This window comes from Mytilus edulis, chromosome 13 (genome assembly GCF_963676685.1).
Source record: "Mytilus edulis chromosome 13, xbMytEdul2.2, whole genome shotgun sequence".
Taxonomy (NCBI): domain Eukaryota; kingdom Metazoa; phylum Mollusca; class Bivalvia; order Mytilida; family Mytilidae; genus Mytilus; species Mytilus edulis.
The window spans coordinates 36,528,103-36,548,404 of NC_092356.1; the positions used below are offsets into that span (position 1 = coordinate 36,528,103).

The following is a 20,302-nucleotide window of genomic DNA, read 5'->3' on the forward strand; positions in this document are numbered from 1 at the left end:
CAATATAGTAACAATTCAATATCGTACAGATAAGCACATACTGATTACAAACTTTAAGAGATAAAGGACTGTGTATTTCTATATAGCTCTATTTGTCATTGTTTCAACTTTAAACTATTCAAAAATGTTGCTAGCTACATGTTTCTTGTTGTTTGTCGTCTCATTAAGTCGGTCGACTGTTTGGTGTTTAAATATCAACGCTGAATTATTCAATTCTCCTTATGATATATCTGAGGCTATTTCAAAAATATTGGAGGACAATCAACTCTTCAAATCGCAGTTGAAAGTCATGGCAGACGAAATGGAGCATTATAAATCGAGAGTAAAAGTACTAGAAAGTGATCTTGCATCTACTAATCGTGAGCTTATATCTACGAAGCAGAATGCAAAAGATACCAATAATCGAGTAAAAGTGTTAGAACGCGAACTTCTGTTAACAAAGGAAATTTCTAAAACAAGTGCTGAAATACAAAAAATTGATTCAGTGAGTCATTCCCATTCTGGTAGAATACAAATCAGTGCGCAAAATAGAAGTGATAATGGATACGCAAAAGATTCGGTTTTCCAAGAATCCAATTTGCCTGACAATAGTGATATTTCCAAGGATATCAAGCGACTTTTGGGTATGTTCTGGTATTAAAATTCGTGTAATACATGTAACCTATTATTTTTTAAAGGGAGAACAATGTTTGGTATACACAGGAATATCTAGTTTGGTCACGGTTTACACTACATTACAAAAGCGTTGTTAGAATATGTATTATCCTTTTGCATATAATTGCATATGAAAAATTACCATTTCCATTACTTTATCAAAACCTGTCCGCTAGGCTACTTTATTATATACCTTTTCAAGTTGTTGTTATTATTTGTGTTGTGTCACGAGTATTATTTTACTTATATGACATCAAAGAATTAGTAATAAAAATTCAGTACAATTATTTTAGGAAGTATTATCTATAATGAAGTCTGGCACAGTGTTAATATTTTTTTAATCAAAGTGACAAAGTGTGTTGATTTTAATAAAAAGAATTTCCATACCACACAACACATGTGTTTACATAACGGCTTGAATTTGTAATTTGCGTATGAAAATTTTTCCCACAACTAATACAGAATTATTCTTTTTCAGTTAGAGATAACTTTTCTCCAGTCGTTGCATTTTCCTCTACTATGGACAGCCACAAAGAAAACTTAGGGATTGGACAAACCGTTTTGTTTGAGCATGTTATAACTAATATTGGAAATGGCCTTGACCCAAACACCAGTATTTTTAAAGCTCCAATTACTGGTGTTTATCATTTTGACGTCATCATAATGAGTCATTTTGGAGAAGACATGGAAACCGAAATAGTTAAGAACGGAAATGGGCTTGTCAGACTTTATTCCGGTAATGGTGACACATGGGGTGTAGGCATGCAGGCGATAGTAATACAGATGAATGCAGGAGATGATGTTTGGGTTAGAGTTTATAACAATCCAGACGTAAATGATGGAAACATTCGTGTTTTTGGTGGTTTTTGGTCCTCTTTCTCTGGCTTTTTGCTTCAATAAATTAGTTCTTATACACAGCTTTATTTACTATTTGTTCAATATTTTTGCATATAAAATATAGAATTCTTAAATATGTTGGTTTCGAGCCTTACTGAAAAAGAAATTTAAACGTCGAAATGTTCATCTATTGAAATAAAATTGATACCGTTATTGCTTTAAACGTATACTAGTATATTTATATAACTTGTTTTCTTCCATTGAAGGGATTCTCTCTCTCTCTCTTTCTCGTTTATCACAGTATTTGAAGAATATGCACCTGTGTGCATGCGCATTACCTGTGAACATTAATTTTTGGCGTAATGGTTGTCTTTCTGATACTGTTAAACATCTCACCTCTTATTTTATTGATTTTGAATTGACATTGTATCATAAGATCAAACTTCTTCGTTCATTGTTCACTTGTTTGTGTTAATGTGTATTTTGATTGAGTAAAGCCATTACAATTGAAATTTCATAGTGTGTCTTTTTATGTTGTGATGTTACACTAGATATTGTTTCAAATAAGGATAAATGTACTATTAAAACGCTTGCATTTGTCCCAAGTCAGGAACCTGAAGTTCAGTGGTTGTCGTTCTTTGATTTGGATCATAATTGTTTCACGTTTATCGTATATAATATGTAAGTACGTCTCAGCCAGTGACAACTCTACAACAGATTTATCCATCGGATCACCAGTAGTAAGGTGATACATGGCTGTGTACATTATGTATATGCAACTCGTCTAAACATCAACCCAACAATGTTAGATCTGTAAATTTGCTTTCGCAAATTTTTTGTTCTTCCCTCGACGGGATTCGAACCCATGCTACTGAGATATCGTCTGCACTGTAGCCGTCCCGCTATAAATAAATATAATATATATATATATATATAAAATTTAAATATACTTTTTCACTTTTTTGAACTTTTGGAAAATGTTGTTTGTGCTGTATTTAGACCCTTCTAAAACGAAATTTGTTTAACATGCACACGTATAAAACTTGCAGTTTTTATCCAACGCAATCATAGGTTTGCACGTAGTTTTCAATTTAGACTTGTTTATATATATGTGTGTATAGATTAGACCGTTAGTTTTCCTGTTTGAATGGTTTTACACCAGTCATGTTTTAGGCCCTTTATAGCTTGCTGTTCAGAGTGAGACAAGGCTCCGTGTTGAAGACCGTACTTTGACCTATAATTGTTTACTTTTACAAAATGTGACTTGGATGGAGGGTTGTCTCATTGGCAAACATACATCATCTTCTTATATATTGTTTAAAGGGGAGACAACTTGCTTGCCTACAGTGCCATGACTACTTATTAATTTAGTTATTAATCAAGTCTTTTCCGACATATTTCTATAGTGTTCTTATGTTGTGTTGTTGCTTCACTTTCTCATGTTAGCTGAGGTTTAGTGTAGTGCACTCACAAAAGTGTTTAACCCTGGCATATTCCATAGGTGACTTTCTCGAGGAATTAGTTTGTTTCTGTGGGTTTTTTTTTATATCCAGTGGCAAATAGTTCATACAAGTTCGGTACAATCGATGGAATTTAATAGATATCGACCGATGATTATCAACGTTCGATTGATGTCATTGACTATTGCGGTATTTTTATTTGAATATAAAAGTTAGTTTCAAAGTACACATGATATGTTTCTAGAATAATAACCCAAGGTTGCAAAGACATTTGCATAAAGCATTTCTGAGCATCAAAAAGCATAATGTGACAATCGCGTCTCTCGTTTTGGCAAGTTACAACCTTAGTTGGCAGTTGTTTATACATATGCATCAGCTTTTATATTGAGGAGAAGGATTAATCGATTTTCAAATGTATCCCTGACTTATTTAGTAGCATTAAGCCCTATATTCTTCAATCTGACTAATCAATATAAGACAAACAGCTGTATAATTTGGGACAATTTCAATGATAACAGGGAACATTGGGCATATAACAGATCAATGTCATTTGGAAAATCAAAAGAAGATAAGAGTTTACAATTCTTTGTTGTAGTTGTGACTCATTTTAACTTCTGCAAGATAAGCATAACAGCATGTACTGTATGCAGTTTTAATCAAGTTTTCTTTTTTTCTACTTTGTGTGAAATTTCTATTAATATGTTGTTTAATGGTTTGCTCTATCCAAAGACAATATTATAAAAATGCTGGACAACAAATTGGTCAAGTTCGGTAGATTGAAATTTCAATAAGCAATTTTTATATACCTTATCGCTACTTTGACAACTGCGGAACTTCACCTTAGAATTTTAGGCACTCAGAAAGAATTAAAGAAATACATATCGCAAATTTCGGTAGAATTACGATTAGATATATATGAAAAAAAGATGTCCTGTCAATGCAAACTGACATTTAGGGCTACCCCTTTTGTCTTCAAATTGACAAATACAGACGATCTAAAACTATGATTTCAGTTTGTCATTTTTCAAAATTTCATTTCTCTGTGATGAATACAATCATCATAGATATTTGGATTTAAATTTTGTACCCAAAACACGGATTTCGTCTGTAAAAAATTCACCAGTGAAGCGCTAAAGTTAAAAAGGCCAAATATACGCAACTATGGAGCGTTAAGGACCCAAAAATTCCAAAAAGTTTGGTCAACACTAGTGAATTCATCCTTACATGTAATCGACTCTTAATCAGAATGAGAGAAATATATCTCGTCATGTTCCATGGAATGACGTTTAGATATATGGACAATTTACAGTCAATCTATTTTCTACATTTTCATATATCGTACAAAATGTAGATGACTTGATATTATGGACTTCCTTCTTTTTCCTTGGATTGTTCTTAAACTTTACACAGATGGACGAATTTAAACTGGAATCTATATGTATAATTGCATTTTATCCTTTGTCAACATTCCAATATTCAGGGGTAACATCCCTTCAGTTTCATTGAATGATTTTTCCCTATCTATATTGAAACGTTGTCACATAATACGGAACGGACTTTATCATCAGGTATATGAAATTTAAAATAAATTAAAGGCAACAGTAGTATTCCGGTGTTCATAAGTCATAAATCGATTGCGAGAAAATAAATCCAGGTTACAAACTAAAACCGAGGGAAACACATCAATTATAAGAGGAAAACAAGGGAACACGTAAGTGCACCTAAAACAAACGGCAGCATACATAGACACGAAATATTTGATAACAACTGCCATATTCCTGACTTGGGACAGGACATTTTTAAGAAAATAAATAGTGGGTTGGACATGGTTTAATGGCTAGTCAAACCTCCCTCTGTTAAATGTTAAAAAGATATCGCTAAAATGGCAACACAACGCAATAGAAATACTGCACAAACACACACAAAACCATTCATCACAGAGAAACACACAAACAAATCATATAATAGTCGACACAACATGCAAACCGCATAACAACAACAAATATAGTCCAACGACAGACACCACAGGATATCACAAACAGTGACTTGCTTACGTGACTAACATGAAATCTCGAACTTTATACAATTTTTTTCACAATACTTGTCCAAACAATTGTCATGACAATGGTGTTACGAAGTGGCAATTTTATAATGATTTGGACTACAAACGATAAGATATAACAGGTTATCCAACCGAATCATAACAGCTACATCAAAAATAAAACATGAATGTTGGATGTATTAAATACCGAGATACATCGTATAGCAATGCTAACTCACACTTGATATAACAGTCATATTCGGGAATATGGAAAAGTTGCTGTTAAAAGGCAATTTTACAATAAGTTGGACAACACGATAAGACGTTTGTAACATAGGACGTTTGTAACACATTCAAGTTATTCAACCGAAACCATATCAGAAACATAAAAAAAATGTACAAAACCATCCCACCAGTGTCATGTCTTCGAAGCTTTTTTTTAATATGACAAGGCGCTGTGAGTTACTTATAATTGCTTAACCATTGCAATAACAAACATTATCTTGTGAAATATATCCTTTTTTAAGTTGTTTGCTGGTTGATGAAAATCTACTTCATTACAGCAAATATAATTTACAAATAAATCATTGTCACGAAGATTGTAAAAAATATTAAAAATAACAGAGGGAATTGATAACCTGGATTAAGGACAAGCATCGTGAAGTAATTAAATAAAGGCAACAGTAGTATACCGCTGTTCAAAACTCATAAATCCAGGGACAAAAAAACAAAATCGAGGTAACAAACTAAAACCGAGGGAAACGCATTAAATATAAGAGGAGAACAACGACATAACACCGAAACGTAACACACACAGAAACGGACCAAGCATCAGACAAAACACCACGAGAATAACAAATATAACATGAAAACCAAATACATGAATTTGGGATAGACAAGTACCGTGCCACGTCTGATCTCAATATCTCAAAAATAAGAGAAAACACAAACGACTCAACGTTAAAATGCAACACACACAGAAACGAACAATAATATAACAATGGCCATCTTCCTGACTTGGTACAGGACACTTTTAAAGGGGAATAAAAGTGGTGGGTTGAACCTGGTTTTGTGGCATGCCAAACCTCGCACTTTAATGGCAAAGTTAAATATAACATTGAAATGACAACATAATATTACAGGACTACAATACAAATAGATAGGAGAACATATTAGACAAAGACAAACATGATTAATAGATAACAAAAAGCATCAGGTTTAAAATTCAATACGCCAAAAACGCGCCATGTCCACACAGGACTTACAAGTGACGCCCAGATATAAAAGATCGAAAGTGAAAAAAGTACAAAGTTGTACAGCACTGGAGATAAAAAGTTGAAAAGGTTTCGCCAAATACGGCATTGTTTTTATGCCCGGGATAAGAACATTCTTATTATATAGAACAATTCATGCTATTGCAAACAGTAAATTTTATCAAATGAATATGAAATTCCGGATTTTTCAGATTCCAATAACGGGTAAATGATTAATGTAAAGCCTTTCCTTAGAATCTTTTCCTTTGTGATGGATTAGTTATTGTATATTATGTCATTTCGGTCACGACAAAGCTTAACAACGTCATAGAAAAAATAATAACAAATAATACAAGATATTGCTTTCAAAATGAATGGTATATATGTAAAACTTGATGTCACATTTATGAGATACTCATAATAATTATTATAAACCAACTGTTTACAAAACTTTCAATTTCTGAAATACTCAGGCTTTTCTACCTCAGAAATAGATTGCCTTAGCTGTCTTTGGCAAAACTTTTAGGATTTTTTTGTCCGTAAGGCTCTTCAACTTCGTTTTTTTTTTATGCGAGTCTTATATAGACGAAAAGCGCGGCTGACGCAAATACAAAATTTCAATCCTGGTATCTATGATGAGTTTATTTACATAACAAAATTACAACTTTTATGTTTTCAATTTGTTTGTTTAGCGAGTAAATCTTATATCTATAGACTTAGTTCTACCGTTGACGCCTGGGAATTATACACGAACAAGCTGTATATTGGTTATATTTATAAATTTACTGTTTACAAATTTTTTATTTTTTTGAAATACTAAGGCTTTTCTACCTCAGGCTTAGATTACCTTTAAAGTTAGCTGTATTTGGCAAAACTTTTAGGAATTTTGGTTCTCAATGCTCTTCAACTTCGTACTTCATTTGGCCTTTTTAACTTTTTGGATTCGAGCGTCACTGATGAGTCTTTTGTAGACGAAACGCGCGTCTGGCGTATATACTAAATTTAGTCCTGGTATCTATGATGAGTTTATTTACATGACGAAAAACGTACATAACAATGCAATTCAGTTGCGGTAGTTAATTAAAGTGTATGAATCTAAGAAGAGTTTATTTTGGCCTCCTTATTAAGAACTTTGACGGTAATGAAGCCTTGAAACGTAGTTTTACGTTAATTAATTATTTGTTTTCCAGCTGTCGAGGCAACTTTTCATTTCAAACTGTCACATAACGGTTAGCAATTACATAACTTCTGACTGTTCACTAGTTATTTGAATTTACTAGACATTTAAGCAATCTGAGGTATAATAAAGCCGGTCCCTGACCAGAAACTACTGGATTTTAACATAAGTCAGTACAGAAGGTGTCGTCAGTGGTAATTGAACAGTTAGCACAGATGCTTCCTTCAGTATAAGTGGCATCGTTGGCTGTGTGGTGTAATAGTCAAACTTCTGAATCAATAACCTCTCGACATGGAGGTTGAGAGTTCGAATACAGGTACTAGTAGCAGGTGCGTTCCACTCAAATCCAAATTGACTTCATCAAAAAAAGAGGCCAACACGAAACAGCGAAAAAGTGCCGTTTGTTTTGTTATAACTTTTGTTTTTCTATATTGTGTTGTGAAGATTGTTGTTTGTCCGTTTGTGTATTTCCTTTGGTCACGATGGTGTCTATCTTTTATGTTTTTGACTGCCTCATTTTTGCAATTTCATCTATATATTATTATGAAATACCATAGTAAAGTTAAAAGTTAAATGAGAGAAAGAAGGACAACTCTATACATCATCTTTTCAAGAATCTTCAAAATAATGATTGGCTATTATTCTATTGTCAATCATATATCATTTAGCGATTTAATTCAAGTGTGAGAGGAACAAGAGATAGGGATGGGATTATTGCCACAAGAGGGCTATTTTGAAAAGGTTTTATTCTGTATTAAAGTTATCGCAGCCCTAACTTAATACTTTATGAGATTGAATAAAAAAAAAATCTTTCGAAATAATGTTCCGAAGTGTATCATAACTGCAAAAAGATAGCTCAACATCTGAATATTACAAATTTTGGCAACTTTTGAGTTTTATATATCAACAAAACGAGCTTTCTTAATAAAACAGAAATAAATGATGGGTATGAGCTGTGTATTTATCCATCAGTCGCTTATGAAATCATTTTTTAAAGATTTAATCAATGCAAAAAAGTCATGAAAAATATGCAATACTGTCCTCAACACCAAAACCTAGAACTGTATTTCAAGTTAATTTAATGAATATCTGCGAAATTATTAAAAAAAAAGAAAAAGCCAACATGGAATTCAATAAAACTTTTAATATTCACATTCTGTTAAAGTCTTTTATGTAATTTTTTTACCGCCCATATAAGTAAATCAAACACAGGAAAGTGACCATTGCTCTTGCATGGAAATAATGATGTGTATAGCTCAGACACGAATTTATTTTTTTTAAATCTTGACAGCAGACATACAAAATATTGGACATCTTACAGCTTTCAACAATGAGCACAAGTTTCTACTTGTTTTTTATCGCTTCAAACGTGTATCTTCAAACACAATGTTTAATAGAAAAAAAGTAAATTCTACAACTATATTTCTTCACTTAAATGTACAAAAAAGTACCTCACATTTAGCATTCAACAAGTACAAAAATTTTGATAAAAATGACAAAACCTCATAAAATATTCTGACAGCAAAATGAAAGGAAAATTAAACTAATGAATTTTAAATCGTCTTTTTCGAATTTTTACACTATAATATTTATCAGTGTTGTTCACAGTCATAGTGACGAATTGTTATCACTATGTATGTTTAAACTGGTAAAAAGAGCGTAAAACTATAATACCAATGAAGGACTACACATATACATAATATGATAGCTAAAAAGTTGTATCGTCAATCTTTAGACGAAACTTGTTCAAAATGATAGTTTGGTCCACATGACATGTTTTCTTCTCGTAGTTTATACAATTTTGGTTCACTGTTGAATACAACATTGCTCGGTAGTTTCTTTTTCAATAAACTTTCACTGTTATAGACTACTTTATCTGGAAGCAGCTTTGTATTCATTAAACTTTCACTTTTATAAACTCCGTTATCTGGTGGTAACTTCGATTTCATTGAATTTTCATTCTTGCATTGTTTATTATTTGGAGTTTTCTTTCTCGACAAACTGTCACAGTTATACATTTTATTATTTGAAGGTGTCTTTTTCATCAAACTACCCATATTGTTTGTTGAGTATGAATTTGTATCATTAAACTTCCTTTCGTAACCTCTCGGAACACCAGGTGCTGTATACTTGGACATAAACGGACGAGGTGCTTCCGAATCAGCAGTCGAATCACTCACTTCTGTATTATTCTTTTCAACGTAAACAACTATCAGACGATACAGTAACAAAACTATCACCAACGAATTCTTCGAGGTGAAGAACATATTTGTGTAACTTAGAACTCCGTACTTGAAAATAAGCAATAGTCGCAGCACAAGAAAAGGAGCATCTTGTAAAATAATTGATATAAATATTCCATACACATCTGCGGCACAACATCCTGTCTTTTGAGCCTTGTCATAATGTCTTGTCACCAGACCAGATTGATCTCGTCTCGCTCTCGCTGCTGTCAGAACGAGGGTGAATTGAATGAGACTCAATGACCATAGTCCGTGAATTATAATACAAAGAAGTTTGTTGTAACGGACCTGAAAAGGAGCAGTAAAAATACATAAAAAGCAAAAAAGAAACAAAAACGAAAGTTTAAAATATATGTGTGTGATATTAATATATTTTGCAGTAAAATTTCGACGATCTATTATAACTCTGGGGTTTTATGCATGATTAATTATCTTTTATCAACAGAATGGTGCTCAATAAAACATTGATAATGTAGAAATAAACAAACTGTGATAACAATTTGTGAAATTCTATAGCTCAAGGTTCTTTGTTGTCAATAATTTACATAAAAGAAGATTCAGCGATTTATTTTGTTCATTAATTTATCTGGTCAGTTTTGTCTTTGTTATTCTTGAATTTTGAAAACATTGAATGCATATACTAATTGAATAAAAATAAAACTATAAATATTCCGTGCGTCAGAAAAGCATTTCTGGATTAATCTTCACCAGGAACGCTCACATCTTTTAGCATTTGAAAGCCAAGGATGTATAGATACGTACAAGCAGTAAGAGCTATGTCATCAAAAGAGAATAATATTAATAAAATTAACGGTACCAATTTTCTTGCACCAGATGCGCATTTCGACAATACATGTCTCTTCAGTGATGCTCGTGGCCAAAATATTTGAAATCCAAAGCTTATATAAAAGATGAAGAGCTATAATCCAAAAGGTCCAAAAAGTAAAGCCAAATCAGTGAAAGGAATCAGAGCTTTGCATGAGGGAGATACATTCCTTAATTTAAAATAATTTATAATATTTTGTAACGGCAAATTTAAATAACACAAGCAATCCGTATTTTCATGCCAGTACCGAAGTACTGGCTACTGGGCTGGTGATACCCTCGGGGACTAATAGTCCACCAGCAGAGGCATCGACCCAGTGGTAGTAATAAAATTAACGGTACCAATTTTCTTGCACCAGATGCGCATTTCGACAATACATGTCTCTTCAGTGATGCTCGTGGCCAAAATATTTGAAATTAACATAGCCTTTTTATATCTAAATTATTTAGTGAGTTTTATTTCACATTCTAAATGAGCCGCAGGGCGTATTAAAACCTGAACGCATTAGAAAGCAATATCCCACGTTAGTGTTGTCGGTAATATAGGATACTAAATTTTACAAATCTTTAAAAAATTAATATTTTTTGACGGTATACAAGTCAGATAATGCATATTTTAAGGTTTTTCTTGTCGTAGAACACACGTCGGGGTGTCAGGATTGCTCAAAGAAAAGACTACTTAAAATTGTAGAAGTATTCAAAAGTAGCTCTCGCGTTTTTGTTCTGCGGCCACGTTAATGGAACACCAATCAAGTAATCGATCTTCGTGACTATGGCTTCAATATTCAATGGTATAAAATATCATGTTCTGCTTGTCGTAGACTCAAAAAGACTTCAAGTTGGAATAGATCTACGAAGACTAAAGAACGTTCATGTGTGGTTTGGCTATTGTACATGCCCACGACACCGATGTCCAGATATTGTTCGGAAGATGTTTTGAGAAGTTACGATGCTACCGGACATGTAAAATTAAACTGTTATAGTATATTACAGAACACAAAACTGGCTATCTTTGCTGTAAATACAAGTTAAAAACCGGACATGGTTTACATTAAAGCTAAAAATCTCAATCCCACGGCCTCAAATAATTAAAAAAAAACATATGACCTTTAACATTGGAGGGCTAAACTAGCATTGAGCCGTGTCCAGGTCCTAAATAGAAAATAAAGAGATGTGGAGTAAATGTACACGAGACAAAATCGCACACAATATATAGAAAAAAATACAAAAAATTACAGGGCTTTTATTCCTGTTCTTCATCTTAAAAGGAGCTGGAGGGTCTTCAACGAGGAACTAGACCATTGATCCTCATTATACAAAAGTAACATAGGTTAGTGCATCGGACTACAAAAACATAAGTTCCTGGTTCGATCCCCGGGGAGAAAATTTCCAATCCACTATTAATAAATATGTTTAAACTAACAATAGCCACACACTTGACTTTGAGGATTACATTATTTTTTTCTTCATCCTACATATGTCTTTTGATATTGTTCATACATGTAAATACTGAAAGTTTTACACTGTATCTATATATTTTGCTCCGAGACCAGAACATAATAAAATAGATAAAACAAAACTTGCGCTTTGGATTAAGAAAGGGTCTGAAAGATTTTGTATCATTTTTTCCAGTTCTTCTGGGGTCCTTGAGCCCTTCCCTCGCCAACAATATATAGTTTGCTTTATTTTTAAAAGAGGCTAGTTACGCTTCTTTATTATCATCTTAGATTAACCTCTCCAAACTTAAAAGTAAAGATCACGCACCCTTATTGTTTTGATTGATAAAGACTTTTGCATCCGTCGACATTATCTTCGATTAAAGTAGTATTGATCTGACAACCGCTGTGCATGTATACTTTAACGACCTTTAAATGAATGACAAATGACAACATTGTCATTTTTTGAATGACAATTAAACAGTGTGGGGGAAAGATAAATTGAATACACTTTCGTTTTTCGTTTTTTGTTTTTGTGAAATCAAAAATGAAAAATGAAAACACTTTCATTTTTCGATTTTAGTTTTTGAGAATCAAAAATGAAAAATGAAAATACTTTTGTTTTTCGATTTTTGTTTTGTAAAATCAAAAATGAAAAACGAAAACACTTTTGTTTTTCATTTTGGTTTTTAAGAAATCAAAAACAAAAAATGAAAACACTTTCGTTTTTTGTTTTTTGTTTATGATATTTCAAAACGAAAAACGAATGGACGCAGATATACACGGACCCACCATGCGCTTTTAAGCCTTTCAAACAATAGGTTAACACATATATATTTGCTTCTCAAGAGAAATCGCTTACTTTCTGTATTACAATATATAAAGTAAATATAAAAATCATGTCACTTTTTGTTGGTTATTTTTATAAATTTCCTGTTATAAAACTTTGAATTTTTCAAAAAACTAAGGATTTTCTTATCCCAGGAATAGATTACCGTAGACGTATTTGGCACAATTTTTTGGGGAATTTTCGGTCCTCAATGCTCTTCAACTGTGTACTTGTTTGGCTTTATAACTTTTTTGATCTGAGCGTCACTGATGAGTCTTATGTAGACGAAATGTGCGTGTATTGTTCAAGGTCGCTGGCACTGTTTACTGACAATTTATTTCACAAGGAAAGGCTTATTATACACAAGAGATAAGGAATTGTCTGAATACAACTATCTTTGGCATTGTTAAAAGACTATAAACTGTTACAAAATGTTGCTAAATAAATTATTCTTGGTTTGTATCGTCTTGATATGTCCGGTGATTGTTTTTTGTTTTAACATAAACGATGGATTATCAAAATCACCTTTAGACATGTCCGAGACTGTGGCAAAAATAATGGAGGACAATCATAGGCGAGTGTAATATTTGAAAAAGACGTCTAGTTAAGGACTTTAATGCACCCACCTAACACACGGCTATTTTTTTTTTAAATGAAAGAATAATGATTAAACTTTGATTTTTGCCCGGTCGTCACAAAATCGTACGGTGCAGTTTTTGTAAAATTGACGTTTATTTTAGAAATTAGTTGAAAATTATAAAATTACGACATGTTTTTCAAGCAAAGAAAATAAGTCGTATCTCTTCTTTTAGACAGAATAATTAAGTGAATTAGATTCTTAAAATAATGAAAAACAATATTTATAACTGTAACTCCGCATTCTTTTGCATTCATTCTAAATATTTGACATTTTGTACCAAAATTTTCATAATCCCGACCTTTTCGGATTTACAATTAAATTTTTATTAAATGTTTTTGCTCTCTATCCGTTTTAGAAAACACCAAATTACTCGTTAGTTATCATTTTTTCATTCAAGACCAAGACTTTATCTCAACATTTCTTAAAATCACGAATTTCTGTAATTTTATGATGTTGGGTAAAATCACTATAATTTCCGGAATCCCTTATCTATTTCGTTATCGTTTTTAACTGAATATATTAGTCGATTTCCGTGTACTTAATAGTGCTTTTAGAGTACGATAAATCATATTTAAACGGCTCTATTTCTATCTTTAACTTCAGTGTAGCTTAAATAGATATAAAATCGTCCGAAATAAAGATCAAATCAAAGTAAAACATAGTTTTTGAGTTCTGTAGAATTCACCCCTTTCTAAATAAGGAATCGTATCGGAAAATTGTAGAAAATCTTCCGAGTCGTGTAAAATTTTCACAGTCCAGTTCACAATGAAACCCTTCCTTTGCTAAAAAGCAAAAAAAATATCCATTTATTGACACAGATGCATAGTCTATCATGTATTTACTACATAGCAACTATGTAGTTAAACACTTAAATGAAGATACAGTTGTATTGCCGCAGTGGGAAAACGAAAAGATAAGTTTACAGAAGACTGGTCGATGAATATGAAAAAAATGAAAACATCCCATTTGAAAATACAAAATATCATAAGAGTTGCTATAAATATTTCAAAAGTTACACAACTTCATAAGGTATCCTCTGAGGAGCAAACTCAAGCTGTTTTGAGTGTTACTACATATATCTCCTACAATGATCTGATTTACAAAATAACTCATGATAATTTTACTATTAAATCTTTATACCATCGAGCTTGCATCGCTAAATATTTGCTACAAAATTTGAAATCAGAAATTTAAGAGCTATTTAGTTCTGAACATAAAACAGCTTTTACTAACATTTCGACGATTAAACATGACGTGCCTGTACACAAGGAAGTATTCTGGTTAACAACTTTAATTACTTGATCAGTGAACCGGGCTTAATTTCTGGCCGAGGATCACCGCCGAGAAAACTACACAACATATGATCAGCTTCAACAAAAACTGAAAAACCATGGTCAATTTATAGTTACATGTATACAGCTTCAACAAGGCCAAGGTGCATCCAATATTGTATACAGTAGCTCTATAATTTTGTCTTATGCCGTAATGACGGAAAATTACCCGTTTAAAATGACTGTGATATACGGTCTGTCAAAATTAAAGATCTGAGCAGTGACTGCGAAACTGGTTGCAAGCACTTTATGCAGCTACTAGTATTTTACGGAAGCAGATATAGGGTAGAGTTGTAATCCAATCACCTTATCCATTATCTAAAACATTTCACTGGATTATTCAATTGAAATTATGCCATCTGCATTAAAAACATTTCTGTATTGTCTTAAGCTTTTAGATGATGACAAATCTGCGGCAGTTAATAAAGCGCACGATATTCTTATTGACAAAGTTCTTAGACGTATGGCTCTAGTAGAATGTATATTATCTATAAATATTTTTTTTACTCTTTTTCATTTAGGTTTATCACTACAAATGCACCGTATTTATGGACACACCTTTGATAACTATCAACAAGTTTGACTGATCAGGAGATTAGAAACAATAAAAATGGGGCATCCATTCTACATGGCATTATTTTTCTTCTGGGGGTTAAAATTTTATCCAAGACAATGTCGACCTAACTACAGAAACAATAACAGATCTCCGTATGACTTTGGTTGGCTAAAAGACAACATCGGTCCGGTATGATGTCATTCAACTTTCTACAAGATTTGATCTGTTCACGCATTGGTATAGGTATAGGGGGAGGGTTGAGATTTCCAAAAACATATTTAACCCCGCCGCATTTTTGGGCCTGTCCCAAGACAGGAGCCTCTGGCCTTTCTTAGTTTTGTATAACTTTTATTTTAACTTCTTGAGTATATTTCGAAGCTTAGTATGACGTCCATTATCATTTCAAACTAGTACATTTTTGTGTAGGGCCAGCTGAAGAACGCCTCCAGATTTGGGAGTTTCTTGCTGCTTTGACGACCCATTGGTGGTTTTTGGCCGTTGCCTGCTTTTAAGCGCGTTGGTGTCTCTTTGACAAATCCCTCATGTCCATTCCAAATTTTTAATTCAATCTGTATATAGTAGATCTTGTGTCCGCTTTGAGTAAAACCTCTACTGTACTGATATATGCCCATGCCATGGAAGTTGTCTTTGTATGGATATGTTGACCGATAAGAATGATGAGATTACAAGTTTAAATGAAGCTATAATATTCCGATATCGCAATATTCCGACACCTAAATGGTCCAACATCCCATTGGTCCAACGTTTCGATCTTTAGGTTATACGCTAACTGGATTTTAACATCAGAAAGCCAAATAAAAGGTTCAATATTAGGATAGCCTTGTCCTCCGTTTGAAGCGGTGAAACAAGATAAAAAAAAAAGTAATACTTAGTGCCAAAGTAGCCGAACGTCATCACTAGCGTAATTTAAAAAGAGTACAAACTACTTTGTCAAGTGTTGTTTGATTAATTATATATCTCAAGATACACGGCGGCCGACTTAAATAAAATCAAACACAGTTTGACGTACAATGAGTGATCATATTTTCCTTGTGATGTTTTATATTAAAACTATCAATTTGTTGATATAAATATACTAGTAGCACTTTACTCATTTTAGTTATGTTTGTTAGTACTCTTATCATATCTGATTTAGTGATGTATGAGTTGTTAATGTCTGTGTCATTTTGGTCTTTTGTGGATAGTTGTCTCATTGGCAATCATACCACATCTTCTTTTTTTATATATCAACATATTGCACTACAATAATAAAAGAAAATCTGCTCTATGGTTGTCTGATCTTGAAGCGGTTGGCAGGCTTTCAAACTAACAGGAGACCATACGCTTTCTCAATTTTAATGAACAGCTCATTATGGGACTTTTCTAAACAATTAAAAATACGTCATATGTTATATTTCCCTCTTGCTTCAAATATTTTGTTTCGGATTATTTATATCAAATTTGCAGATATATGTTTGTAAATACGTGCAATCAAATGATATGGAGGTATTATAAGATTTAGATAATGCAATGGCGACTACAGATACATTTGTGTGACTTAAATGGTTGATTTTCAAAGACTCCGAGAGAAAACGTTATGTAACATGTGTTACCGTTAAAATCAACCAAAATTAATTAATATTATGATAGAAATATATTTCCCCAACAGTAATACAGCATTCCTATAAAATTGTTTCGTTTTTGCATTTGTTTTGACTCGATTTTACAACTGGAAGTATCCGTGAATTGAAATTGCACCCATGACCTTTGACCTCGATTTTAAAAAAGATGCACCATAATTTCTTTTGACAACCAGGATATTTAGAAAGTACACATTCTTAGCTTTCTAATGATATATGATTTAGCCGTGTGTTAGGTAGGTGCATTAAAAATGTAAATTTGGCTCTCATATCACTCGCCTATCAGTTCTTTAAATCGAAGTTTAAAATTATGTCAGATGAAATGGAGCAATATAAATCAAGGATTAACATACTAGAAAATGAACTTGCATTTACTAACCGTGATCTTGAATTAACGAAGCAGAATGCAAAAGATACAAAAAATCGAGTAGAAGTGTTAGAACGCGAACTTATGTTAACAACGGAAATGTCTAAAACAAGTGATGAAATCTCAAAGTTTAATAAAGACGGTTCAGTGAGTCCTTTTCAATCTAATAGAGTACATATCAATGTAAAAAACGGAAGTGATAACGGATACAAAAAAGATTCGGAATACCAAAAATTCAATTTGCCTGACAATAATAATATTTCAAAGGATATAAGAGGATATTGGGTAAGTCCGTGTATTTTTGGTGTTATGATATATCATTTTTGTATGAATTGAAAAGAAAAATTGAAAGGGTTATAAGTTTAGAATATGCATTAGGATAGATTGTTTGGTCAATATATACCAATAAAACTCGAATAATAGACCTTATACCTTTACATTCAAGAAGGACTCATTATAAAAAATCTGTTGCACTATTTAGCATATACGCTAAAATTAAAACAAAAGTTAATTACGCAAATAACATTTAAAAACCCGAATTATTTTAAAACATCAAGCAGTATGATATGAAACATTAAGGACTAATTTTGTGTATCAAAATCACCCCTAGTTTTTGGTGGGTTTCGTGATATTTATTCTTTAGTTTTCTATGTTGTGTCATGTGTACTATTTTTGTCTGTTTGTCTTTTTCATTTTTAGCCATGGCGTTGTCAGTTTTTTTTCGATTAATGAGTTTGACTATCCCTTTGGTATCTTTCATCCCTCTTTTATCAGGATTTGCGAATAAAATATGAGATATGAGGAAGACATAAAATTATACTCAGTCCAAGACTTGAGTTCTGATAAAAACAGCACAATCGTAGAGAAAAAATTTCCACAAATCATTTAGAAATATTTTTATGATTTTATTTCAGTTCATGGCAGCTCACCGCCGGTTGTTGCATTTTCTTCCACAATGGACAGCCACAAAGAAAACTTAGGGATTGGACAAACAGTTTTGTTTGAGCACGTACTAACTAATTTTGGAGGTGGATTTGACTCAAACACCAGTACTTTCAAAGCGCCAATTGCTGGTGTTTATCATTTTGATGTCATCATAATGAGTCATTCTGGAGAAGACATGGAAACCGAAATAGTTAAAAATGGGAATACCCTTGTCAGACTGTATTCCGGAAACGGGGATACTTGGGGTGTTGGCATGCAGGCGATAGTAGTCCAGATGAATGTAGGAGATGATGTTTGGATTAGAGTTATGAACAATCCACCTATTAATAACTGAAATATTCGTGTTTATGGAGAACGTTGGTCTTCTTTCTCTGGATTCTTACTTTAATAAAAGAGCTATAATGCACAGCTTTAGTTCTTACAGTCTACCAATTGTTGACTGGTGTATCCCATTTTTCTTTACAATTTTGCTTATTATGTCTGTTTGTTTTGCTCACACATTATTATAAAAACAATGGAATTCTATGCGACTGTCATGCAAGTAAAAGGTTTTGCTAGCTTTACAACCACCACTTGATACATAAGTAAATGCATGTGCCTAAGTAAAAATATGATAGTTGTTTTCCTTTCGTTTGATGTGTTTCAGCTTTTGATATTGCCACTTTTGGATACCATAAGGCATATTTTGTTAATAGTGAACAAAAGGGTAAAACATGCTACACAGAAGAATCAGTATGCTGGCGTTTCTTATCGACAACATATTTGTTGAATTTGAAGGTAGACTATTCAACAAATTGTCGGCATTCCAATGGGAACGAACTTTGCGCCTCTCCTTGTTGACCTCTTCTTAATTTCATATGAATCGAAGTTCCTTCAGACGCTTGTAACAAAAAAGAAGATCAAAGAAGCCAGATTAATCAATTTTACTTTCAGATATATTGATGATATTCTTTCCATTAACAATCTGAACTTTTTCTGATTGGGTACCATTAATGTATCCCCCAGAACTACAAATTAAAGAATCAACAGACACGGCTTCCTCCGCCTCATTTTTAGACTTATACCTCGAATTTGACATACACAGTCATCTCAGAACCAGAAAATAACCCATACGAGACGATTTTAATTTTGAAATTATCAATTTCCCTCATCTTAGTAGCAACATGCCAACTTCACCTGCATATGGGATTTACATTTCCCAACTTCTTCGGTATTCAAGAGTTTGCAGCTATTACTCAGACTTTGTAAAACGTCACCAGTGTCTGAGCAGAAAGTTGATGAACCAGAGGTATGTCAAAGAACGTCTAGTCCTTTTTCTAAAAAAAATATCATCGGAAGGTATCAACACCTGTTTGTAAATATTCTGTATCAACTTAACAAATAATACACGATGGTCTTGAATTATAGATTCTGCATACTGACGTTGTTTATCATCTTAATAACTTGTTATTGTGTTTGATTATTTGTCTTTACTTTTGGTGATATCCATTTTTGTTATTGTTCTATGATAATTTTTACATTTTTGTCTTTCATATTTGCTAATGCTTTGTCTATATGCCCTTTTGTATTTTTTATACATAATGACGTGGCTCTTTTCAGAGGAAATTCACAATAAGCATAAAGACAAGCGGCAAGAAGACAAGGTAAATTTCTAATTTACATTCTGCTGGGGATATGCCTAAAAGAACTAGAGACTATATTCTGTTCATACTTTGAACTGATGTACGTCAAACACGCGATTCTACGTCAGATTTAATGTTAATCTAACCATGTACCGTCAGGGTAATGATTCGGTCCCAGTACTTAAAATAGTTCAATCCTTTATGGTTGGATTTAACATACATAAATAAAATACGAAAATAAAAAGCAATGAATGAAATTGTTAAATAATAAAACAGCCCAGTAGTCAGCACTTCGGTGTTGACATGAATATCAATTATATGGTTATTTTAAGAAATGAACTGTTTGCAAAAGTTTAAATTATTCGAAATACTAAGGATTTTCTTATCCCAGGCAGAGATTACTTTAGCCGTATTTGGCACAATGTTTTTGAATTTTGAGTCCTCAT

At 32.7% G+C, this 20,302-nt stretch overlaps 2 protein-coding genes across 2 annotated transcripts in view; one reads left to right on the forward strand and one right to left on the reverse strand.

Annotated features, from left to right (window-relative positions):
- Positions 1 to 75: 75 nt before the first annotated feature.
- LOC139500706 (uncharacterized) lies at positions 76 to 1,572 on the forward strand. The gene is made up of 2 exons (XM_071289533.1): positions 76 to 623; positions 1,133 to 1,572. The coding sequence occupies exons 1-2, from the start codon at positions 125 to 127 to the stop codon at positions 1,552 to 1,554; spliced, it is 921 nt and encodes a 306-aa protein (XP_071145634.1). The 5' UTR covers positions 76 to 124; the 3' UTR covers positions 1,555 to 1,572.
- Positions 1,573 to 8,781: 7,209 nt separating this feature from the next.
- LOC139502062 (transmembrane protein 26-like) overlaps positions 8,782 to 20,302 on the reverse strand; it is a 63,922-nt gene continuing 52,401 nt past the window's right edge. The window contains exon 5 of the mRNA XM_071291388.1: positions 8,782 to 9,953. Within this exon, the coding sequence (XP_071147489.1) occupies positions 9,147 to 9,953 (807 nt within the window). The 3' untranslated portion in view covers positions 8,782 to 9,146. The remainder of the gene's footprint in view (positions 9,954 to 20,302) is intronic.